This window comes from Gracilinanus agilis, chromosome 2, assembly GCF_016433145.1.
Source record: "Gracilinanus agilis isolate LMUSP501 chromosome 2, AgileGrace, whole genome shotgun sequence".
Lineage (NCBI taxonomy): Eukaryota > Metazoa > Chordata > Mammalia > Didelphimorphia > Didelphidae > Gracilinanus > Gracilinanus agilis.
In genome coordinates, this window is record NC_058131.1 from 28,716,646 (window position 1) to 28,737,924 (window position 21,279).

At 47.5% G+C, this 21,279-nt stretch overlaps 1 protein-coding gene across 1 annotated transcript in view; it reads left to right on the top strand.

Moving 5' to 3' along the window:
* DYSF (dysferlin) overlaps window positions 1-21,279 on the top strand; it is a 194,055-nt gene that overhangs the window by 55,335 nt on the left and 117,441 nt on the right. The window contains exons 11-17 of the mRNA XM_044659284.1: window positions 1,316-1,353; window positions 4,645-4,760; window positions 6,519-6,632; window positions 8,367-8,544; window positions 10,137-10,261; window positions 16,065-16,171; window positions 20,988-21,186. Coding sequence (XP_044515219.1) covers window positions 1,316-1,353; window positions 4,645-4,760; window positions 6,519-6,632; window positions 8,367-8,544; window positions 10,137-10,261; window positions 16,065-16,171; window positions 20,988-21,186 — 877 coding nt within the window. The remainder of the gene's footprint in view (window positions 1-1,315; window positions 1,354-4,644; window positions 4,761-6,518; window positions 6,633-8,366; window positions 8,545-10,136; window positions 10,262-16,064; window positions 16,172-20,987; window positions 21,187-21,279) is intronic.

The following is a 21,279-nucleotide window of genomic DNA, read 5'->3' on the forward strand; positions in this document are numbered from 1 at the left end:
ATATTTATATAATGTATATATTGTATATTATATTTATATAATGCATACATTACATATGATATTTATATAATGTATATAATGTATATTATATTTATATAATGCATACATTACATATTATATTTATATAATATATTAAATATTATATCTATATAATGCACATATTACATACTTTATTTATATAATTATATATTGCACATTATATTTACATAATATATAATATATTTATATATTATATATATTATATGTATTTATTCTATATTTATAGTGGAAAGTTTACATTTTCATTTATTATTTATATTTATAGACATTATTTTTATATATTATATATTATAGTATATTTATATACATTATTTAGAGTGGGAAAATGACAATAAATAATGAGTGGCTCTGGGAGAAGAGGATCTGGGTGCAAATTTTGCTTCTGATACTTTTTACCTTGGACCAGTAATTTTTCCTTTCTAGCATTTACTCTTTGTCGATCTGTAAAATGAGGAGGCTGGATTAGATGACGTCCAAGGTCCCACCAGTTCTATGGTCCTACAGAATGGAAGTGTTGCTGGGATATATATCCTGCTGAGACTGGGAGATGGATGTTTTTCAGGCTGACACCCCTCCTAATGGCGGTGTTGGGTCTTTTCTTCTTGGCCTCCAGTGATGGAAATAATAATGATAATTCTCCTTTCTAGGAGACTGCTAAAGCATGGACTTCACACTAGCCTAGTTATCCCCATTTTACAGGTGGGGAAACTAAGGTGTAAAGACATGCAGTGACTTAATCTAGACTCATGGGGCCGGCGAGTGCCAGAGCTGGGACACAAACAGGTCCTTTGACTTCCAGCCAGTGTCATGAGAGCTGAGGAGATGGGAGGAGGTTGTCCCCTGGAATTATTTATATTTACGTATATATTATATTATACGGTGTTATAATATATATTATACATTTATGTTCTATCTAGAATATATCTATATAGCTGGAATAGCTGAGCAGTGCTGAGATCACTTTTATGTGCCAAATATTTATTAAGCACTTCATAAGTGCAGGCACCAGAGCTAAGCCCTGGAGATACAAGAAGCAGGAAAGGAGAGCTCCTGTCCTCGAGGAGCTTCCAGTTGAATGGGAGAGATGACCCCCATGTGTACAAACAAGATACAGGCGGGATAAATGGGGGAGGATGAACAGAGGGAAGAGGCTGGAATTGAGGGTTTGGGGGAGTCTCCCTGTAGAAGGTGGGCTTTTCAGTGGGGCTTAAAGGAAGTCGGGAAGGTCAGTGGTCAAAGCAGGGCAGGGAGACCAATCAAAAGGGAGATGACATAGAAAAGGTCTTTTGAAGAACCCAGAATGTACCTCTGTGTGTCTCTCCTGCCATGGGTCAGAAAGGCCAGAGCCGCTGACCAAGTCGACACGGGCGTTAGAGGTGGCTTCCAGACGGTGCATTGCTCATGTCTTCTAGCAGTGTCCATTCTGGCTCTGGGCAACTAGACTAACCCAAATGCTGCTGGACAGGTCGAGGTCCATTGCAGGTCCACCGAGTGCTTGGGCGAAGCAAAGCTGGCCAGTCTCCGTCCCCTCAGAGGGCCACGCTCTCCTTAGAGAGGCCCCTTCCTCATTGCTGTCCCTCTTGGGAACTGAGTGTGCTGTAGGGACAAAGAGTACCGCTGGGCTCTGGGAAGGTCTAGCAGATGCAGCTAGATAAAGAACCTACTAAGTGCCTATTCTGTGCCCACAATTGTGCCCATGAGTGAGACGGATAAGCAGAACGAATGGGTGCTGGAGCTGAGGGCTGGGGGTCATGGAATGGAATGCTGGTCTGTCTCAGACACATCGAGTCATAGACTAATCTGCCTGCTCCTCTGTCTGTCCATCCATCCATCCATCCATCTGTCCAAGCATGCATTCATGTAACCCGACCCCAGCTGTCATCCTCCTCCATGACCATGCTAACCTTCTTCTCCATTTCTTACACTTCAGAGGAGCCGCCCGGCGTGGCCAACCCTTACCGTGCCTCCTACCGTACGTTGCTTGCCTCCCTATGGGGAGAAGGAGGGGTTCCTGGGCTGGGGTTCCTTTGGGGTTCTGGGCATTGGGTGGCATTCTTTTGAGTCTTGGGTGGGCTGGACAGGAGGGAGGGACCACAGTCACATATTAAGTGCCTACTCTGGGCCAGGTCCTGAAGATACAAGTACAGTAGATAAAACTAGTGGTACTCCCAGAGAGCTTCACTCTAAGGAGAGAGTGAATAAGTAGAAATTACTTAGAGTAGAATGATTTAGAAGGAATTCCTCCCCATTCCCCTTCCCCCTCTCCCTCCCTCCCTTCCTCCCTTCTTTCCTTCCTCCCTTCCTTCCTTCTTCCCTTCCTTCCTTCCTTCTTCCCTTCCTTCCTTCTTCCCTTCCTTCTTCCCTTCCTTCCTTCCTTCCTTCCTTCCTTCCTTCCTGCCTTCCTGCCTTCCTGCCTTCCTGCCTTCCTGCCTTCCTGCCTTCCTGCCTTCCTTCCTCCTTCTACTTAGGGGACTCACTGGTACAGTCAGAGTCCTGCACTGCACAAACATTGGGGACAGAGAGACAAAAGCTCTAGAGAGGCCACAGTGAAGTAGTTCTTGCCCTCAAAAAGCTTACGGTTTATTGAAATATCCTCTTGGACCAGAGAAGGAAAAGGAGTGAGAATTGGCCCTCTGGGGCTAAGTGGACAATCCTCAAACCGTTTGCAATCCATTATAATGATTTCATTCTCCTCCCTTGGTCAATGTGGTTTCCTGAGAGTTTTGGATCCAGATAAATATTAAATGAGTTTCCCATCCCTGAACCTACTGTCATGGGGGCTTGCAGAGATGGAGCAGCCATTGGGTAATGAGAATGAAAAGACAGGACAGGATTTATACATTTATAGCCAAGTGACTGATGATACCCATGGGGAAGGGAGACCTGACCATATTTATAAATGTTTACCTTAACTCCCCTAAGCCATGCCCTCTCTGACTGCCTCCGCAATGTTTTGATCAGTCAGGAGTTCCTTCGTGAGGCCATTAGACCCTCTCCTAATGTCCTCACTACCATTTGAGCTCCATTTTTCACTCAGCAGTCAGCCACGACCCATAGTGCTGATGTATCCTTTTGGGATGGCCATTTCCAGGGCTCCAATTGTTATTTCCTTCTAGAACACCAAGAATGACTTATTCTAGGCCCTCTCTCAGGTCTTATCATAGGAAGTCAACAGAGTTCAACTGTGTCCTGGTCAGAGACAGAGTTGCCCTCAATCATAGTGTCCCATTGTGCTCCAGAACCCTCATTATTTGGGTGCAAAGTACTCACCCTTGGGTAGATCTCTGGTTTGAGAGGATACACATTGGCTTCGTATTTACAGAGATCTTGGTTTGATGGGGGCAGCTGTGGTTCCTGGCCTCAGGCTAGAATTAGTCTCTCCTCAGCCATATCCATGTACCTTGGCCTTCCTATTTCTTCCTATTGAACATCATGACTCTTAGTGGCTGGAAATTGAGATTCCCATTCCTATAGCCTCCACTACCATCTTCTTCTTCTTCCTCCTCCTCCTCCTCCTCCTCCATAACAACAACAACAAACAATAATAATTAAACCAGCTGTTGTTTAGAACCTAAGTTCCCAGTTTCAGCTCTGACCAGAAATTTTTGGGGCCTATGGTTAGGTTTCCATTACTTGAGAAACCATTGGTTGAGTTTTATCTATCCTAGCATGTCCCAATTACTACCCTCTTCTACCTTTAGAGTAGGTGATAGGGATTATGAAATAGGTTAGTTCTTTCCCTTAAGACCACCCTCTCAACAAAAGGAAAGCCCAAATCTATCTGAGCTTCTAGAATGTTGGAGCTGAAGTCCCAGGCTGGAAAAATGAATGAATGAATGAATGAAAAAGTAACATGAATGTTAGTTGGAAAAATCTGACATTAAAGCCAATGAGATGGTATAGAAGAATATCTCTTCCGAGCCCTTACTTTATCTTTAAAGCTTGCTCCAATTTTATCCCCAAATTCAATCACAACTTTGCTTTTGTCCCTCTCCCTTCTTTCATGGGGCAAGAGGCCATGACCCTGAAGGTTAGGGAGCACCCTACTTTCTCCTGTGGCTTTTCTCTCTATAGGAGGGAGTAGCCTTTCCTTAGAACCCTGTCCATTTAGCCCCATAGCTTGTTCTCCAGGGAATGGGTCTGGCCGAAAATCAGAAATTGGCCTTGGATCAATCTAAGCATTGGTTGCCTAGGATCCAGGCTGGAGAGGTTTCCATGAGGTGGATGAGGCAAGGACAGCCTTGATGAAATGAAACATGAGGAATCTTGGCCCCATGACCCAGGAAGGGTTCAGTGAAGACTACAAAGAGGAGAAGATCTGGGGATAGAAGACAATAATAAAAGCTGGCAAATGAAGTCTAGGGCTAGAGATTGGCTTACGGCCAAGAATGGGGACTTGAGAACCAGAAATTGGCCACTAAAAGGCAGGACTGGGAATTAAGAGTCAAGGATAGAGGAATCAGGATTGAGGAGACAGAGTACATGGAGAAATGTTATTGGCTGCAGGGCTCCCAAAGCTGGACAGCTAAGGAAACCTGGCAAAATTCCAGTTGTGTGCTGCTCTCCCCACTACCCTATGACTAATTCTCTCCTGTGATTTCCTAGTTGATGATGGGCTGGGCTTCCTCCCCACCTTTGGACCCTGCTATGTGAACCTTTATGGCAGTCCCAGAGAATTCACTGGCTTTCCTGACCCTTATGAGGAACTCAACCTAGGCAAGGTGAGACTGAGGCTGCTGCCAGGTGGAAGGGATGGGATCATGCATGGGACAAACGGTGGTGCAGCAGTCTGTTTTGGGGACTTCCTGAGAGTGCTATTCCATAGGGGAGAGGTGGATTAACTCATTGGGGTATATCCATTGACTCCTGCTCTGATGTATTTCTGCCACCAACCAATCGATAAACATTTATTAAGCACCTACTACATGCCAGGCACCATGCTAAGCACTGAGCATACAAAAAGAGGCAAAAGATGGCTTCTTCCTGAGGTCACTGCAGGGAGAGATACCATTCCCCTACCCTCGGTTGTTGCCCGTTGTATGCCTTAGGAGTTGAGCCATTACCAGCCATGCATGCTCATGCCCGCCATTTTGAATATCCCAGATCTTATTCCCTCCTGGAAGAGTGACCAGACAACTTGATTAAAGATCCAAACAATTAGCCTTTAGCATGTGCCAAGCACTGTGTTGTTATCCCATTGGGACAGTTATGTCCAGACTTACTCTTGAACTCTTGCTCCAGCCCCAGGATTCAGTCCTTTTCTGACCCAGGTCTGGTTTTCCTGGACTTCCTGAGGAATCACCTTCCTAGTTCTGACCTGAGTCATCAGCGTCCATGCCTCCTTCTCAGCCCCTGAAGACACAGATCCTATTTATCTGGGTGTCCAATTCCCTGCACTGGCTCAAACACGAGGATCCGAGACCCCAATTCCTCTGAGTCTGTGGCGCTCCAATGTATAATGTTTATACTGTCTAGTTCCCTTCAGCCCTCCGCTTTCCTTTCCCCATGCATGCTGCGCTCCTGGATGGCTCTGGTCCCTTCTTGTATTTTCTCTTTGGTTTAGCTAAGCTTTAGTACCCTCAGCCCAATAACACACAAAAGCTTCTTTCCCCAAATCTACCCCTCTCAACACACGATTCCTGGCTGTCAAAATATAGAAAAGCCGATGAATTGTTGATAGAACAGCCCAGAAAGATACAGATCACGGGGGTGGGGGGGAGGGAGGGGGATTTCCTCCTTTGTCCCCAAATAATCATGTTTGAAAACTGACCTCAGCTGTTGCTCAAGGTAAGCACAACGGGCAGGATTAGCTAGAAGCCCCAGGCTTTGGTCTTTATTGACCTGGGGACCACCCAAAGGGATGTTGTTTGGGTCTGAGCCTCCTACTGTAACAAGGTAAGACACAAGGCGTGAGAAATGTAAATCTATTTCTCAAATCTTTGGCTCATGGCTATGACCTAGGTAGGATCTCCTGCATCAACGATTAATCTTCACAAACAGGGAGATTGTAGTTTCACTAATATAGAACTGGGAGAGACTTCCAGGGCCATCTAGCCTAACCGCCTTATTTTACAGAGGAGGAAACTGAGGTCTGAAGAGGTTATATTATACATGTATGGGAGGCATAGATTTGCTAATTGTTCTTAATTCACTCTGATTATTAACCGCCCTGGTTATTAGCTGGAATATAGACTCAAGACTTGATTATTTTTAGGCAACTATCATGAAGAGAGGCTATGGGGTGGAACTTGGGCTTGGGAATTCACTATCCCTTCTGTATTCCTTATTCCCTACTAGGCTATTGCCCTCATTGCCCCATTCCTTTCCCTCGCCTATCATTTTCAGCATAAAATGTGCTTTATTGAGATCAAGTGTGAAAGCCCACCCTAAACTTAGCGCTGCCCCCACCCCATGAGTCCAGGCTCTTTTCTCCCCTTTCCTTATGGTGTGAATAAAGGACCAGGTTTCTTTCTCCCCAGGGAGAAGGTGTGTCTTATCGTGGCCGGCTGCTGGTGTCCCTGGAGACAAAGCTGGTGGAACACACGGAGCAGAAGGTGGAAGACATTCACTCAGATGACATTCTCCGGGTGGAGGTATCAGTCACGGAAGTGGAAAAGGAATCCTGTTTGGAGTCCATGCAGGGCAAGGGTGGTGGGAGAAGCATTGGCCAGGTCTAAACCCTCTGAATCCCTCTGTACAAGTCACTTTGAGCCTTAGTTTCCTTAGCTAACAGGATGGTGGAATGAAAGGATTACTGCCCCCAGAGTGGGAGGCCCTGAGTTCAAATTTGAGTACTTACTACCTGTAAGAACAAAACCTTGGAAGCTTCAGTCCTCACTACTATATAAGTAAAGTAGTAGGCACTTTCTACTTATAAGTAAGAACCTTCAGTCCTCACTACTATATAAGTAGTAGGTACTTTCTACTTATAAGTAAGAACCTTCAGTCCTCACTACTATATAAGTAGTAGGTACTTTCTGCTTATAAGTAAGAACCTTCAGTCCTCACTACTATATAAGTAGTAGGCACTTTCTACTTATAAGTAAGAACCTTGGGTCCTCACTACTTAGAAGTAGTAGGCACTTTCTGCTTATAAGTAAGAACCTTGGGAACTTACTACCCTTAAGTAGGAAGCTTGGATTCTTAATACCTATTTGACTCTGGGCAAGGGTCTTCATCTCTTGAACTATTGTCCTTATCTGCCAAATGAGGAGGTTGGATGTGGACGACCTCTGAGGACCTTTCAGCTTTAGGGCCATGATTCTCTCACCCCCACGTGGGATTAAAATACTTGCCCTGCCTCCTCTTGGGACTTTTTGTGAAGATTGAATGAGATAATGAAAGCATCTTGAAAATTAGAAAGTGATACAAAAATGTGAGGTGAGAGTTATATTGCCATAATAGTCATATTTTTTGCCTAGTAGGGGGACTCCTAGTTCATTGGCATAGGAACTCTCAATATGGAAATTCCTTCCGCCAAAACAACTCAATGCCTGCCTGAAATTTCAGTTCAGAAAGGTGCTTAGTGAACTCAGAAGTTTTCTCCCCTCACATCCCAGGGCTCCTGGGCACCTCCCTAAGACCCACATTTGAGAAAAGAGGATGATCTGTGTTGGTTAAAGAAGTTCTCATTGCCAAATGAATCACAGGCCCTGGCCCCATCCCCATTGTTTCATAATCATTGAATGCATCATTTATTGCTGGGCCATTTTGAGCTCTGTGCGCTCTCCTCACCATGAAGAGAAGTGGAGGAGGATGTATGTGATCATCATAATAAAAGGCAGTGAGGTAACTGGCTAGGAACAAACCACTGACGTCAGAGAGTCCGGGTTTGAATCTCAGGTTGGCCAGTTGTCCTTGGGTGAGTCACAACCTCTTGGGACCTCAGTTTCTCCCTTGGTAAAATGCTGCGGTGGACTGGATGGTCTCTAAGGGCCCCTTTTGCTTTCTGCACAGAATCCTAGAATGAGAAAGGATTTCAGGGGTCCTCTGGCCCAAGGCTGCTAAGGAAGCAGCATCACAGGCATTAGGTCACTGTAGAGATTAAAAATAATGTGCAAAGAACTAAATATTGTATTTTTATAAAATTTTATTAAAATAAACTAACCAAAAAAGCTAGCTAAAAAGTTCTAACCCAGCAAAAGAGAAAAAGAGAGGGAGAGGCAGGAGCTCCAGAACTTATGAAACAATAACGTGACCATGCAGACGTGGAGGCGCAGGAGAGATGAGGGAATTTTGGGAAATCCTGGGGGAGGACGTCCAAGGTTCACACATGGCGGAGCAGCAAGCCTCTGAGGATGTCTGGCCTCTCCCTCTTTGCCTCTCAGAAATACCTCAGGAGGAGGAAGTACTCACTCTTCGCCACCTTCTACTCGGCCACCATGCTTCAGGATGTCGATGATGCCATCCAGTTTGAGGTCAGCATCGGTAACTATGGGAACAAGTTCGATACGACCTGCCTGCCCCTGGCCTCAACCACCCAGTACAGCCGGGCTGTCTTTGACGGTAAGGTCCAGCATCAAGAATCCCTTAGCGGGAGGCAGCTGGGTAGCTCAGTGGATGGAGAGTCAGGCCTAGAGATGGGAGGTTCTGGGTTCAAATCTGGCCTCAGACACTTCCCAGCTGTGTGACCCTGGGCAAGTCACTTGACCCCCATTGCCTGCCATTACCACTCTTCTGCCTTGGAGCCAATGCACAGAAGTTAAGGCTTTAAAAAAAAATAATCTTGCCTGTCCTTGTATCCCCAGTAGTTAGCAAGTAGCTGCTGCTTAGTAGTGCTTAGCAGAGATCTGTTGGATTAAACTGAACTTCAAATATCCTCTAAATGGGGCTCCCTGGAGCCGTGCCCAGCTGGCCTGCCTACTTTTGGCTTGGGCAATGAGATGTCGGAACCGAAGGGCCGGGGGAAACTCCAGGACCCAAATCTAGTGGTTCTGGTTCCTTTTGATTTGGGTCTTCCCCCTGCCTTTCCTTCCCCTTCTCCCTGCCTGCTTGCCCTCTCTGCCTCCTCTTTTGCCTTCTCCCTTGGCGCTGTCCCCCTCTCACTCCTTCTCTGTCTCCCTTTCCCTCCTGCTCCCTCTCTTTCTCGTCAGTCGTCTGAACTGCAGCAATAATGCTGGGAAACGTTTAACAACGTTCTCTGGGAATGCAGGGCAGCCCTCAGTTTCTTCTGCAGGACAAGTATTTTCTCCATCACTTTCTTAAGTCTAGATAACCAAGCGAGCAACAGATAGAGGCCTGATTTATTTGTAAATACATGGAACATTTAACAATCGGCTTTTGGGAGCCCTCGAGAGCTGGCATAATCCCGGATGCCCTTGCCCTGCCCTTTCGAAGCCTCCTTTGTTATTATTGCCGTGGTCAGGGTTAGCACCATCTTTTCTTCCGTTTGGCAGCCAACCGGCCCAGCCTTTCCTCTCCTCTTCATGCGTGCCTCGCCTCATTTCTAAGGGGCTCCCCTGGTCCTCTTGGTGACGGGGCCCCAGCGTTCTCCCTGGCTGAAGCCTCAGGCCTCAGTCCGGTAGAGGAGGATGGACCCTCTCCCCCGTCCCCCTGTCCCCCATCCCCATCCCCCCGTCCTGTTACTCTCTGAGCAGGGCGAGCAGGAACCTGCAGCTGGGCATGAGGGCATAGCTGGGCAGGCATTCTTAGAGCATTCTCCACCCGCTGGCCATTGTGGATTCAGGCACTTGGCCCAAACCACCAGGGAGGTTGCTGGGCCACATCTGTGGCATCCGTCAAGGCTGGCAAAGGGACGGAGGACGCCCGTGTTGCTCCCTTGTTGCCAAGGCCAACATATTTTGGCGGCCGGTTCTTGTGATGGGCTGAGAAGCCTTCCTAGGGACGGAGCCTCCGGCTAGACGAGTGGCCCATTGGGTGGCAAGCGGGAGGGTAAGCCAAGAGCTTCTTTTGGTCTCGGATCAATTAAGGGGCACCGTGGGGCGGGCGATACCAGCAGGGCTCCCTTCTCGCAGCCCAGAGTGGCCCAGAATTTGGTCGTCAGGGTGGACGTTCCCTGGGAACTGCAGGGCCCTTCTTGTCTCTCGTCCCGCGCTCAGGCCAGCGTCCTCCTCTCCTCCCTCCTCTCTCCTCTCCAGGATGCCACTACTACTATCTGCCCTGGGGCAACGTGAAGCCCGTCGTCGTGCTGTCCTCCTACTGGGAGGACATCAGCCACCGGACCGACGCGCAGAACCAGCTGCTGAACATCGCCGACCAGCTGGTGAGCCGCCCACGTGCCACGGCCCCTCCCCACCCCGGGCTGGCACAAGCCTGCGGACACGGAGGGGCGAGGCTCAGAGCGGGCTGAGGGGCGTCTGGAGGGCTTTAGGCAGCCGGATTCACCGAGGAGAGGGAGAGGCGGGACGACAGTGTAACAGGGAGCGGGATGATAGCACAAGAGCGCGAGATAATGCCGCCAGCGCGGAGATGCGGATCAAGAGTGCTGGGAAGCCTTTGGCGAGCTTTAACGCGCCGCAGTAATGCCGGCTCTCATTACTGTTATTAGGACTGTTGTTTAAGAAGCTTATTGGGGACAGACGGACCCGCAGCGTTGGGCTTGGCACAGCCAGAACCGGAATATCCTCATCTGTACTATGGCTTCATATGCTATAATGTTCTATTGGATATTCCAATATAGAATAGTCTGATGTGCATGTAGAATATCTTATTCTATATTGGAATATAGAGTATTCTGGATACTGGATAAATATTACGATGTGGAGTGTTCTAGATACAGAATAAATATTAGAATGTCGAATATTCTAGATACAGGATAAATATTGGAATGTGGAATATTCTAGATACAGGATAAATATTGGAATGTGGAATATTCTAGACATGAGATGAATATTACAATGTAGAATATTCTAGAAACAGGATAAATATTGGAATGTGGAGTGTTCTAGATACAGGATAAATATTGGAATATGGAGTGTTCTAGATACTGGATAAATATTGGAATGTGGAGTGTTCTAGATACAGGATAAATATTAGAATGTGGAATATTCTAGACATGAGATGAATATTACAATGTAGAATATTCTGGATACAGGATAAATATTGGAATGTGGAGTATTCTAGATACAGGATAAATATTGGAATGTGGAATATTCTAGATACAGGATAAATATTAGAATGTAGAATATTCTAGATACAGGAAAAATATTGGAATGTGGAGTATTCTAGATACAGGATAAATATTAGAATGTGGAATATTCTAGACATGAGATGAATATTACAATGTAGAATATTCTAGAAACAGGATAAATATTGGAATGTGGAGTGTTCTAGATACAGGATAAACATTGGAATATGGAGTGTTCTAGATACTGGATAAATATTGGAATGTGGAGTGTTCTAGATACAGGATAAATATTAGAATGTGGAATATTCTAGACATGAGATAAATATTAGAATGTAGAATATTCTAGATACAGGACAAATATCGGAATGTGGAGTATTCTAGATACTGGATAAATATTGGAATGTGGAGTATTCTAGATACTGAATAAATATTGGAATGTAGAATATTCTAGATACAGGAAAAATATTGGAATGTGGAGTATTCTAGATAAAGAATAAATATTAGAATGTGGAATATTCTAGATACAGGATAAATATTAGAATGTGGAATATTCTAGACATGAGATAAATATTAGAATGTAGAATATTCTAGATACAGGACAAATATTGGAATGTGGAGTATTCTAGATACTGGATAAATATTGGAATGTGGAGTGTTCTAGATACTGGATAAATATTGGAATGTGGAGTGTTCTAGATACTGGATAAATATTGGAATGTGGAGTGTTCTAGATACAGGAAAAATATTGGAATGTGGAGTATTCTAGATAAAGAATAAATATTAGAATGTCGAATATTCTAGATACAGGATAAATATTAGAATGTGGAATATTCTAGAGATGAGATAAATATTAGAAGGTAGAATATTCTAGATACAGGACAAATATTGGAATGTGGAGTATTCTAGATACAGGATAAATATTGGAATGTGGAGTATTCTAGATACAGGATAAATATTGGAATGTGGAGTGTTCTAGATACAGGATAAATATTGGAATGTGGAGTGTTCTAGATACAGGCAAAATATTGGAATGTGGAGTGTTCTAGATACTGGATAAATATTGGAATGTGGAGTGTTCTAGATACTGGACAAATATTGGAATGTGGAGTATTCTAGATTCTGGATAAATTTTGGAATGTGGAGTATTCTAGATACTGGATAAATATTAGAATGTAGAATATTCTAGATACTGGATAAATATTGGAATGTGGAGTGTTCTAGATACAGGATAAATATTGGAATGTAGAATATTCTAGATACAGGAAAAATATTGGAATGTGGAGTATTCTAGATAAAGAATAAATATTAGAATGTGGAATATTCTCGACATGAGATAAATATTAGAATGTAGAATATTCTAGATACAGGACAAATATTGGAAAGTGGAGTATTCTAGATACAGGATAAATATTGGAATGTGGAGTATTCTAGATACAGGATAAATATTGGAATGTGGAGTGTTCTAGATACAGGATAAATATTGGAATGTGGAGTGTTCTAGATACAGGATAAATATTGGAATGTGGAGTATTCTAGATACAGGCAAAATATTGGAATGTGGAGTGTTCTAGATACAGGATAAATATTAGAATGTAGAATATTCTAGATACAGGATAAATATTAGAATGTAGAATATTCTAGATACAGGCAAAATATTGGAATGTGGAGTATTCTAGATAAAGAATAAATATTAGAATGTGGAATATTCTCAACATGAGATAAATATTAGAATGTAGAATATTCTAGATACAGGACAAATATTGGAAAGTGGAGTATTCTAGATACAGGATAAATATTGGAATGTGGAGTGTTCTAGATACAGGATAAATATTGGAATGTGGAGTGTTCTAGATACTGGATAAATATTGGAATGTGGAGTGTTCTAGATACAGGATAAATATTGGAATGTAGAATATTCTAGATACAGGCAAAATATTGGAATGTGGAGTGTTCTAGATACAGGATAAATATTAGAATGTAGAATATTCTAGATACAGGACAAATATTGGAATGTGGAGTGTTCTAGATAATGGATAAATATTGGAATGTGGAGTGTTCTAGATACAGGATAAATATTGGAATGTGGAGTGTTCTAGATACAGGATAAATATTGGAATGTAGAATATTCTAGATACAGGAAAAATATTGGAATGTGGAGTATTCTAGATAAAGAATAAATATTAGAATGTGGAATATTGTAGATACAGGATAAATATTGGAATGTGGAGTATTCTAGATACTGGATAAATATTGGAATGTAAAATATTCTAGATACTGGATAAATATTGGAATGTGGAGTGTTCTAGATACTGGATAAATATTGGAATGTAGAATATTCTAGATACAGGAAAAATATTGGAATGTGGAGTATTCTAGATAAAGAATAAATATTAGAATGTGGAGTATTCTAGATAAAGAATAAATATTAGAATGTCGAATATTCTAGATACAGGATAAATATTAGAATGTGGAATATTCTAGACATGAGATAAATATTAGAATGTAGAATATTCTAGATACAGGACAAATATTGGAATGTAGGATATTCTAGATACAGGATAAATATTAGAATGTGGAATATTCTAGATACTGGATAAATATTGGAATGTGGAGTATTCTAGATACTGGATAAATATTGGAATGTGGCGTATTCTAGATACAGAATAAATATTGGAATGTGGAGTATTCTATATACAGGATAAATATCAGAATGTGGAATATTCTAGATACAGGATAAATATTGGAATGTGGAATGTTCTAGATACTGGATAAATATTGGAATGTGGAGTGTTCTAGATACAGGATAAATATTGGAATGTAGAATATTCTAGATACAGGAAAAATATTGGAATGTGGAGTATTCTAGATAAAGAATAAATATTAGAATGTGGAATATTGTAGATACAGGATAAATATTGGAATGTGGAGTATTCTAGATACTGGATAAATATTGGAATGTAGAATATTCTAGATACTGGATAAATATTGGAATGTGGAGTGTTCTAGATACTGGATAAATATTGGAATGTGGAGTGTTCTAGATACTGTATAAATATTGAAATGTAGAATATTCTAAATACGGGAAAAATATTGGAATGTGGAGTATTCTAGGTAAAGAATAAATATTAGAATGTCGAATATTCTAGATACATGATAAATATTAGAATGTGGAATATTCTAGACATGAGATAAATATTAGAATGCAGAATATTCTAGATACCGGATAAATATTAAAATGCAGAATATTCTAGATACAGGATAAATATTAGAATCTAGAATATTCTATACACAGGATAAATATTAGAATTTAGAGTATTCTAGACATAGGATAAATATTAGAATTTAGAATATTCTAGATACAGGATAAATATTAAAATGTGGAATATTCTAGACATGAGATGAATATTAGAATGTAGAATATTCTAGAAACAGGATAAATATTGGAATGTGGAGTATTCTAGATACAGGATAAATATTGGAATGTGGAGTATTGTAGACATAAGATAAATATTAGAATGTAGAATATTCTAGATACAGGATAAATATTAGAATGTGGAATATTCTAGACAGGATTCATATTAGAATATAGAATATTCTAGAAACAGGATAAATATTGGAATGTGGAGTGTTCTAGATACAGGATAAGTATTGGAATATGGAGTGTTCTAGATACTGGATAAATATCGGAATGTGGAGTGTTCTAGATACAGGATAAATGTTAGAATGTAGAATATTCTAGATACAGGAAAAATATTGGAATGTGGAGTATTCTAGATACAGGATAAATATTAGAGTATGGAACAATCCTATATATTTGAATATATAATAATTTATATATGCATAAAGAATATTCTGTTCTATATTAAAATGAGGAGAAGTAGCCAAGAAGCACATTTGAGTTGGATGCAGTCACCTCGTTGGTCCTTACTTTCCTAATGTGTAAAATGAGAGGGTTGCTTAGCAGCAGGGTGGGAGTGGATCAGATTGGCAGGGAAAGCCTGGAGGGCTGATTGGGAAGGATGCCTGCATTTGGGATTCAGGAGGAGAAATGGTGGCAGAGGTGGGGGGAGAAGCACAGAGAGGCCAAAGGAGAAAAGACTGAAGGGGGGGCTGCAGAGCCGCAGAGCTGAGGAGACTCACGCGTGTGTTTGGTTGCAACGGTAGTAGGTTGGGTGGCGTCGAAGTGGGAAGAGCTCTGAATGGCAGGCAGGGGAGCTGGAACTTAATTCTAAAATAAGAATCGGGAGCCATTGACATTTTTTTTTTACTGGAGTTGATGAGGAGATACAACGACGGCAATACTTTAGCGAAGGAATCTTTCTTTTATTGCTTTAAAATTAAAAAAAATTATCTTTTATTTCTGCCTGCCGGGCGTCTCCCCGTCCCCTCTCAGAGAGCCTCCTCAGAAGGATGAATAAGAGAAGACAAACTGTTGGCTTTGCTCCGCATCAGCCCACAGAAGTCTTCCTCGGCTTCGTCCTGCCCACCCAGCTAGTCGCTGCCTCTCCACAGAGCGATCCTCCCCCACGTCCGGGCCGAGCCGTCGCCGGCGTGGCTCCCCTCGGTGGACGGTCACAGAAAGTGGCGTCGAAGCCGAGCTTTTTGGCCCGGATGGGCTCTTCCTCTGGCTTTTGGTCTCTTTGGGGCAAACGCGTTTTCTGTTTTCACAAGTTGCACTTTCTTTAAAAGTTAGTCAGTAAGAACTTGTCAAGCACCGGCTCTGGGCCGGGCTCTGGGCCGGGCGCTGCAGATACCGAGAAGGCCCGGCCGGGCTGCCCTCCCGGAGCTCCCGTCTGGGGAGGCAGCGCGCAGAAACATGCCTGCACAGAAGGGCTCTGCCGGGGGGCGGCAGAGGAGTGGAAGGGGGGCTGGGGAGGGCCGGAGGGTCCTTCCCCCACGAGTCACTCCGTCCCTCTCTTTTCCTCCTCTGGGCCTTCAGGAAGCCGGCCTCAATCAGGTCCACGTGGCGCTCCAGGCTCGGCTCTCCGCAGAGGACCTGGACGGCCTGGTGGCTCAGGTGATGGACAAGCTCATCTCGGACTGCAGGTACTGATCGGTCTTCGCCCCTCCCAGCCCCCAGCGGCCCTGATGCTCGTCTGTGCTCCGTGGGAGCGAGGGGGGCTCTGGGGTGGAGGGAGCACGCCCGGCCGCCCGCTGCCTCCGGAGCTCTCCCAGCCAAGGCACGGAGTGGAAAAGTGATATTCAGAGCAGGTCGTAAATCTCCGGAGTCTGAGGCTGCTCCGGGGCCGTCCCGGGGCCGCCTGAATGGCCACTATTGTGTCTGGGGTTCTGGATCCCAGGCGTGTTCCCTGATGGGATCTCCAGGAGAAGCTCATGGCCCGGCCCCACCGGCCTCCCCACCGGCCTCCCTCCCGGCCTCCCTCCCGGCCTCTGCTGGAGCCCGTCCTGGGCCCGATCTCCCACTTTCCTTTCCAAGAGTGCCTTGACGGCGAGGGCTTTGGTTTAGCCTTTTATCGCCAAAGCTAGCTGCTAGCTTGAGCTAAAGGGAGGCAGGGAGGAACCAGGGAAGTCGTCTTCGGCTCGGGGCCAGCAGCCTGGGCCGAGAACAGCTCAGAACCTAGAAAAGAATGTTCTGTAGTAGGATATTCTACATGTAGATCCAAATTATTCTATACTGAATATATAGAATTATCCTATATTCCAATAAGTATAAAATAGAGTATTGTACATTCTAAAAGAGAATAGGACAGTCCATATGTACACCTGAATTATTCTATGTTTAAATGTATAGAATTAGTCTATATTCTAATATATATCAAGAGAATATTCTCTGTTCTAATGTATAGAGAATATTCTATGTGTAGATCTGAATTATTCTATATTTCAGTATATAGAATTATTCCATACCCTAATATATATCACAAATAGGATAGTGCGTATTCTGACGTAGAATATAGACTCTTCTATATGTACAGCCAGATTATTCTATATCTCAGTATATAGAATTACTTTCTTTTCTAACATTTATAGAATATTCTCTATTCTAATATACATAGAGAAGATATAGAGAATGTTCTCTAGTCTAGTATAGAGACTGTCCTCTATTCTAACATAGAATAGAGTATCCTATATGTAGATCTGAATTATTCCATATTCAACTATATAGGATTGTCCCATATTCTAACATATAGCCAACAGATAGAACAGTCTATATTCCGACATAGAATGTGTATCTAGATTATTCTATGTTGGAATATAGGCTAGAATGTGAAAATACAGTATAGATTAGGATATTCTATTTGCTATCGATTCTGATATAGAATAATGATTCTAATAAAGTATAGAATCAGAATAAGTGGGACGAGAGTTAGACAGCACGTAGCAAAGTGCACACAGCACACGGTAGGTCACCTTCCGTCTATTGGCTCCAAGGCAGAAGAGGGGTCAGGGCTAAGCAATGGGGGTAAGTGACTTGCCCAGGGTCACCCAGCTGGGAAGTGTCTGAGCCAGATTTGAACCCAGGGCCCTTTAGGCCTGGCTCTCCACCCCCTGGACCATCTCTCGTGCTCACCGTCTTCTCTGCCCATCCTATGATCTGTGAAACGAAGGCTGGAGCAGAAGGGAAGTGAGGGGGCGCCTCGGCGCTCACGGCCCACCATCTATACTTCAGAGACCCTCTTAGAGAGTCGACCGAGCCTCGGGGAGACTCGGGGGCTTGACCAAGCTCAGAGATGCCAGAGGTTGCATTTGAACCCGGGTCCTTCTGACCCAAGGCCAGGGCTTCATCCACCGTGCGCTGGTCTTTCTCTGAATTTGCTGTAAGTATGTAGAGTTGCGTGTCGGCCCCTGCGGGCTCTCGGAGGAGGGCGGCCGCGGGTGCGTCGTGTCTCCCGTCAGTCCACCAGGCGGGCACTTAGTGAGCGCCTACTGTGTGCAGGCCCTGTAAGACGGTCCCTGCCTGGAAGGAGCCTCCACTCTTCCAGGTAGGGAGGATCCAGAGGAGTCCAGCCTGGCGGGGAGGACATCTGGCCTCGGGCTCCACTTCTGGAGGAGGAGAGGGACGAGGCTTTCCATGGCGGCACGCGTGAAGGCTGCCGCCGGCTCGCCGTCTCAGGGAGGGAGAGAACCTCCAAGAGGACCAGGCTGGCTCTGACATCTCAGGATTGCCAGTCGAGAACTGGAGGCACCTTAGAAGACAGCGAGGCCCACTTCCTTATGTGTAAAATGACATTCGTGTAGAGCCTCCATGTGGCCTCCCTTCCAGCCTTCTTTCTGAGAGCCTAAAATCTGGCCACGATGGAGCTCCGGGCCTGGAGTAAGTAGGACCTGAGGTAAAGACCTGGTGACCCTGAGCAAGTCACGTCACCCTGCTGGCCTCAGCTTCCTCATCTATCAAGTGAGCTGGAGAAGGAAACGGCAAACCCAGAAACCCCCCAGAGGTTAGGAGGACATGACAGGCCCTGAGCCTTCCTGGGGGAGGCTCCTTTGTGACGCCTCATTTTCCTCCTCTGCCTCTTCTTTCTGTGACATGATGCTTTGGGGGTGTCGGCAGATTTGGCTCTCAGGTTCTGATCTGGGGGGCAGTGAGGTAGCTCAGTGGACGGAGAGACGGGAGGTCCTGGGTTCAAATCCGGCCTCAGACACTTCCCAGCTGTGTGACCCTGGCCAAGTCACTTGGCCTCCATGGCCCACCCTTCCCACTCTTCTGCCTTGGAGCCGATACTCAGTGATCATTCTAAGACGGAAGGTGGGGGGGAAGAAAAGGCCTCCGATCTGTCTTCTGGACCCCCCCCATAACCGTCCCTGGTTCCCTTTCTGGGTGACGCTGGCCCAGCGGCCCTGGGCAAGTGCCTTGCCTGGATGTCCGGAAGCTTCCCCAAACTGTTGGAACCCCCTGCCGGCCCCCCCCCATGCCTGTGGTGCGGCGGCCCCCGAGGAGCCCCCAGCTGGCGGGACGACGGACAGGACAGGAACGAGTCTTCCTGGAGAGCTTAAGAGTTCTTTCTGCCTGGTGCCCCCTCTCGGATCGGGGCTCTGCCGAGGCAGGGCCGCTTCCTCTCAGCCAGGGGCCCCCCCAGGGCCTGGGACTCCCCAGAGGCGGGCCTGGGCTTCCCCCCTCAGACCGGGCCGTCCAGGAGGCTCGGGGGCTCCCCCAAACAGCAGGGTGCCCACGCGGGGCTCCGTCTCCCCGCAGAGCAGGGCTGGACCTTCCTTCTCACGGCCAGGAAGTCGGGGGCTCTGCGGCTCGGCTCGGCCTTCTCTGCGGGGAGGTTTGGAGGCGTCTCCCACCCTCTGCAGCAGCCCCTTCCCCGTCTCCAGAGCCGGACGGGCCACTCTGGAGGCAGCGCCGCCTCCCCTCTGCCACGGCTGCCACCCCCGGCCGGGCCCTCCCTGCCTGCAGCACGGCCCGGCCCGGCCGCTTTCCTGTTGGTCTCTCTGGAAGCTGGGGGAGAGGCCAGGCATTCGCTCAGAGAGCCTTGGCGGGGCTCGTGGCCTCCCCGAAAACCTCTCCTCTGTGGCGGGCCTCCCCCAGCCGCCTCCCCCAGCCTGGACATAAATCAGCCCTGCAGGCTTTGGCCAGGGGTCGCCTTTGGGTCCTGCCGGGAAGGCGGAGCCGTGCAGAGACCCCCCGGCCCAGCCCGGCCTCCCCAGCCTTCCTTCTGGCCCGGCTGGGCTGGGCTACGTGACCTGCACCGGCCCGGCCTGGGTTTCCCGCCTCGAGCTGGCTCTCGGCCCCCCTCCCTGCCGCCCCCTTGAAATTCAATTAAAAAATTACAGGAAAAATGCCGCGAGGCTGCGGCTGCCCAGGCGGCACGTGGCGGCGGGCGGGCGCTGGTGCCGCTCGGGCTTAGCTGGGGGGCCGGCAGAGCCGGGAGCCCAGACGGGGCAGGCGGGGGGCGGGGATGGGCCGGCGGCCCCCTCTCTGCCCTCTCCAGGCCAGGCTCCCGGCTCTCTGCTGGGGATGCTCAGCGGGGTCGGAGGGGGCGAATCCTCCGGGCTTCGGACCCCTCTTTATCTGGAGGGGCCCCCCGCCCCCCCCGCCCCGGATCCAGGGATCCAGGGACAGCCCTCCCAGCACAGGGACGTCTCGGCCCCCTCCGGGGCGCCGCCTCTTTTCAGGCCCTGCTCAGCGAGGCTGCGCACCCAGCTTGGGGCCCCCCACAGAGGGCGCTTGGGGGCGCTGCTCTGCTGTGGCCCTCGAGTACCCCATAAGCGGCGTGGCTGGGCCCATGCGGACGGCGGGCTCAGACTTCACTCGCTCATGCGGACACGCGCCGGCCGTGTGGCCCTGGACAAGTCCCTTCACCCTGTTTTCTTCGGTTTCCCCATCCGTAAAATGGGGCTACGATAGCGAGTGTCGGAGCTACCAGAACATCCTTGTAAAGCTCCAGGCAGGCCGGCCGGCCCGGAGGAGGCGCCGCTTCGGTCAGGCAGCCGTTCAGAGCCTCCTGCGTGCCGGACGCGTGGCTGGCAGGGCCCGATTCTAGCCACAACTGTCACCCCATTTTACAGACGGGTTCAGGCGACTCGTCCGGCGTCGGGCCACCGAGGCGGGATTCGAACCCGGAGCTTCTGGGCTCCGTGCTCGGCCCATCCACAAAGACCTGGTGGTGGGGCCTGGCGGAAAGGGGGCTGGCCTGGGGGTGAGAGGGAGGGGCGGGCTCTGGGCCTCAGGGTCTCCCTTGGGCGTGTCCTCACCTCCCCGTGGGGATAATCCCCCCCCAGCCCCCCACCTCGTGAACCTGGACAGAAACGCTCCGCCGATGCCCGGCGAGGACGCGGAGTCGGTCAGTGTGGCCAAACCGGACGGCTCTGTGGCCCGTCCGGCGGGGCTGCCCCGCTGCGCCCCGGAGCCCCCCTCCGGCCGCTCACGCGCCCCCTCGTCTCTCCTCCCCCACAGCCAGCCTCTGGCGGACGTCAGGGAGAAGCCTTCGGCCACCCACCTGGACCACTACCTGCACCGCCTCCGGACCAGCCACCTGAGCCAGATGGCGCAGGCCGCGCTCGAGCTGAAGCTGGCCGGGGCCGGGGCCGACCTGGCCGCCGCCCTGGAGCAGGCCGAGGACTGGCTGCTGCGCCTGCGGGCCCTGGCCGAAGAGGTAGCGGCCGGCCGGGGGAGGGAGGCCGGGGGGGGAGGCCGGGGACGGCGGGGCTGCCCGGGAGGGGGCCGGACACCCCGCGGGGGAGGCCGG